Raw genomic sequence first — 4,578 nt, forward strand, 5'->3', positions numbered from 1 at the left:
GGTTGACAAAGATAAGAGGAGCTCTGTGGAGGTAGAAGGCAGCCTATGGGAGTGCCAAGAGTCCAGATGATGGTGGTTTGAGCATGAGAGTTTGTGACGGGTTTGCCTATTTCGTGCAATCTATATTGTATGCTTTTGTGTGCTCTAGATTTGTACTTGTTAACCTCAAGAGTACTTGTGTGCATAAAGAATGTAGTGCGATTTGATTTACACATTGTGTGATTCCTAGGCAATATTATGTCGCTTTGGGAGGGTTGGCTACAGCAAGCAACCTCCAGATCTGTTTTCTAACAAAGAGATCATCTACCATGCAAGATACGATTTACTACATGCATGGCAGAGGCCTACCTTGAATTGAAGAAGGCCAAATTCTGAACAACAGCCTGGCAGAAAAGCATGTAAGCCAATTCAAACTCTGGGTTTAAGTGTTGTAACAACTTCCCAGCATTTCCACATCATTGATATAGTGCACACTGTCTGAGAAGACCAGAACTATCAATCTAGTAGCTGCCTTTCAGACATTACAATGTACAATTTACCATCAAGGGAAGGCAGAGTCAATCTACAGAAATAATTCTATTTGTACAAAAGCTTCTGGGAACCCCAAAATCCATTGTCACCTTCTTATGCAACAATTTGCCTGCTCAATTTCTCTGAAATTTCCTTTGCACGAATATAAACCTCAAGATCTGCAAACTGCACAAATTCACCCATTGTTTTCAATTTTGTAAATATACTACATACCTTATCCTTTGGACATACCCTTGTTAGCATTTCCAGCAATTGATAGCAGGCTTCCTGTGATGGTTTGAGGCCCCTATCAAGCATGTGGCTACACAACTGTAATGCATGTTCTGTTCGCCCTTCATTTCCTAAAGACAGGATAAGTGGCATATATGTGTCACTATTAGGAGTGAGCCCGCTGTCTTCCAAAACTTTGCATACTTTAAAAGCCATTGTCCAGTCACCCATGTTGGCAAATCCAGCAACCAGCTGGTTGTATGTAGCCACATCAATAGTACATCCTCCATGACTCATTTTGCTAAAGATATCGGAAGCAGCCCTCATATCCCCATTCTTGCAAAACCAGCTTATAAGATGGTTATAAACGTGAACATCTGGTGTAAACCCATTTCTCAACATTTCCTCAAAGAAATCTATTGCTTGCCTACCAGAACCACTTTTGCTCAGATGAAGTATGATATTATTGTATGCAACATGATCAGGAGAACATCCGAGTTCCTTCATTCCATAAAAAATCTTCAAAGCTCCATCTATATTACCTGCCTCCCCCAACATTTGAATAAAATTGCTTAGTTTGTGTACGTCTGGTTTATGACCCATTGCCGCCATCTCTGTTAAAAAATTCAGTACCTGATCCACAGCACCCACCTTGACAAGACTGTCAACTAGAGTACTATTTGCAGCAGTGGTAGCAGTGCCTCGCTGTTTCGTGAAATCCAGCAGAAGCTTGCAAGCAGCATCAACATTACCTGCTTGACTAAGCCACTCGGCTGCCTTAAAGTAAGCAAATCCATTCTCAACAAGGCCCCTTGAATCCATGTTTTCAACAAGCCTGCGAACATCATCTATCCTACCCAACTTCCCTAGTGCATTCACAAATGTATTGAAAGTGAGGATGTCAGGCTGCAAACCAAGCTCGTCAATAACGTAGAGCACTCTGAATGCCAAATCTACCTTGCCAGCTTTACCTAGACAAAAGATGAGCGAATTGCATGTTGACAGAGTTACATTGAGTTTTTTGTCTAGCAATTCGTTGAAAAGGTTGTAAGCCGTCACAACATCACCACTCTTAAGATAAGCCTGGATAAGGGCGGTATAGGTGTAGCCATCAGGTTGTAACCCACATTCTAACATTTCTTTGTATAATTTAGTAGCCATGTGCAAATTCTTCTTCCTCCCGAATAGGTTAATAAGAATGTTATACCCTGTCTTGTCCAAATAACAACCAGTCATGCGCATATCAAAGTACACTTCTCTGGCCTTCTCTGTGTACCCGTGTTTGGCAAGGACGTCTATGATGCAGCTGTAAGTTACTACACCAGGTTCCCATTGAAATTCACGCAGCTGGTTGTACAGTTCCAGTACTTTCTGAGGCTGTTGAGCTTTGCTGTATCCTCTAATCAAGGTACAAAATGTGACCTTGTCCAAATGACAACCATCTCTCACCATGTCCTCTTGAAAACGCTCCCAAGCTTGAAAACTTTTAGAGCCGGCTAAGATCCCAGCCAATGCGTTATATGATCGAGTGGTGTGTCTATAGCCAGGCTGTTGCCTAGCCCACTCAAATATCCTAAGACAAAGGTCAGGTTCTTGAAGAACCTTCAAAATCTGGCAGACATGAAAGGGTTGAAGCTCTTGAACCTTTGCCAAGGTCTCCTGTTGCGTGTGTATGTCCCATCCTTTCCGTTGTATGGATGCTGCTATTCCCCTTAAAACAATATCTTCAGACAAGCGCTTCTTCCTTGCTGGGTCACCGTCTCCCATTGTTTCGCGTCCTAGCAAAGTCTCATGTGAGCACCCAGCAGTTTTCTGAAAACCCCAACAATTTTGAAAAATTTTAATGGGGTCGTCTTCCTCTTGCTCCTCAACCGAAGTCGCACTTCTACTGTTCGAAAATCTCGAAACACTGACAAAGTTGGTTATAGCATCCACATCACCCTTTTCGAGTTTGTCCAGCTCAACAGGTGATCTTTCACATTGACTGCCTTGGTCCAGCTGCGAAATGTGCGAAATGATCCTGAGTTGCATTGTTTCGGATGCGCATGCCTTTGTCAAAAACCTGTCCACGCGAGCAGTGACCCCAAAAATCGCACCTACGCAAATGGAGGGACGCATTAAGCTTTCTGATTCAATAACCCATCATAAGAATGACGTACAGGGGAATGGTTAGGGGGGGGGGACGACGGATTATATAGGGGAGAATCCACGTGGAGCGCTATGAAAATGCCCTCATCGGACGGCGCAGATTTAACCTGAGCCCATTATGTGCTCGGAATCTTGAGAGCACATTTTCCAGATCCCGCGCACTTACCTTCATGGAAAGTCATTAGGGAGTTGTTGAATAATTAACTATCGTGAAAATTTTTTCCCTCTTCTAATGTGGTCGCATTGGACAACTGAGATTAAATCTCCACCCACCTCAAACCGCGCTTGACGTCGCTTCTTTGCAAGCTGGGCACACCTTTGGGAATTCTAGATGGGAAAATGCCCAACCCGACTCGATGCTTGTTCCTTCTTACACCCTCTCGTCAAGGTCCATTGTTTATATCTACAACTTCTTTTCTAGAAGATGCCATCCGTCACCCTGCATGTCACCATCAACTTTCTAAGCATCTTACATTGGAAGGCCCCAATCTCCCATGGCTACGAACTTTCCTCTTTCAATTAGATAGTCTTTTTAACTATAAGTGCAAGTCTTTTGGGGCCCTTGTGTGCACGTAGAGGGATGTGTTGTTTAGGCCTTGAAGGCCATTAATGATGGGGTTCTCTTGCTCTACCCAGATTGCACTATCATGGTATTGCTTACTATAGGTGTTCATAGGCTTTATAGTTACAACATTGGCTAGCTCAAGTCAAAGACTTGACCAACAAGCCTTTTGGCTCATACGGACTAAGCCTTCAAGACTTTTTATGCCACAAAGTTTATACCACAAGGTGTGCCTGGGGTCACATAAGATCTTGGGCACTATGATTGGAGGTGCAAGCTCATGGAGAGGTCAAAGGAGGCACTCAATGGAGAAGATTATGAGAGATGATGTCTTGATGATGCCATCCACTCAAGTTGGAAGCTAATGGAGAGGTCAATCAAAGAAGATGATTTGTTGAAGTTTGACAAATTAGAGGTGCATAAACAAAATGATTTTGTAGTAGTGATTGCTCACTTGTGCAAGAGGATGAGCCCAAGTGTGCATATGGATGTTAGAGATTTGTTGGCTCCCTCAATTTCTTGAGCCAATGATGAGTCTTAAAAGTGGTGACTCTGATAATGGAATGTGCATATGCATGTAGTTTCAACATAGTTTTCATGAGGAAGGAGCCGTGATGACAAATAAAACATAGTTTTTTTCTATATACATTAATGGAAAAGTTATTAAAGTAGAGCTACTATTCATGATGAAAAGATAACTAGATTTGCAGCATGCAATCTTTCCATCGTGGAGCATGTAACTACTAACTCGAAATAGAAGCTAAATCCTATTATTTTATCAATTGTTTAAGGAAAAAAGAGAGTAAAATAGTGGACATGAGACGCGACACATTGTCCATTAGAACCCGATCCTCCTTAAAATTGTCAAGGGTGGCGATTTATTATTGATTTTGTGAGGTCCATATTTTGGAAGCTGAAGTCCAACAGATACATGAGTAAGGCGATACAATAGATTTATAACAAAAGCAATTCTATGCTTTTCTCCCATCCTTTTGATGAAAAGCTTAACTATTGTTTTGCACCTTGCTTTTCACACCGTTAGATTTTCTTGAAATCAATGCCCACAATTGTGACAAGAGGCTCAAGGAGAGCTCAAAAAACTCAAACTTCCCCCTAGGCTATCTTCC

At 42.1% G+C, this 4,578-nt stretch overlaps 1 protein-coding gene across 1 annotated transcript; it reads right to left on the reverse strand.

Moving 5' to 3' along the window:
- Positions 1-513: 513 nt before the first annotated feature.
- Positions 514-2,930, reverse strand: LOC147894706 (uncharacterized). The gene has a single exon (XM_087384943.1). It carries the CDS (start codon positions 2,857-2,859, stop codon positions 625-627), a length of 2,235 nt encoding a protein of 744 aa, XP_087241069.1. The 5' UTR covers positions 2,860-2,930; the 3' UTR covers positions 514-624.
- Positions 2,931-4,578: the final 1,648 nt, after the last annotated feature.

This window comes from Dipteris shenzhenensis, chromosome 14, assembly GCF_047967505.1.
Source record: "Dipteris shenzhenensis isolate YYH24624 ecotype China chromosome 14, Dip_SZ_1.0, whole genome shotgun sequence".
Lineage (NCBI taxonomy): Eukaryota > Viridiplantae > Streptophyta > Polypodiopsida > Gleicheniales > Dipteridaceae > Dipteris > Dipteris shenzhenensis.

Bases quoted from the DNA above. Each gene is read 5' to 3' on its own strand.
- LOC147894706 (XM_087384943.1), bottom strand. From the start codon at position 2,859: ATGCGTCCCTCCATTTGCGTAGGTGCGATTTTTGGGGTCACTGCTCGC.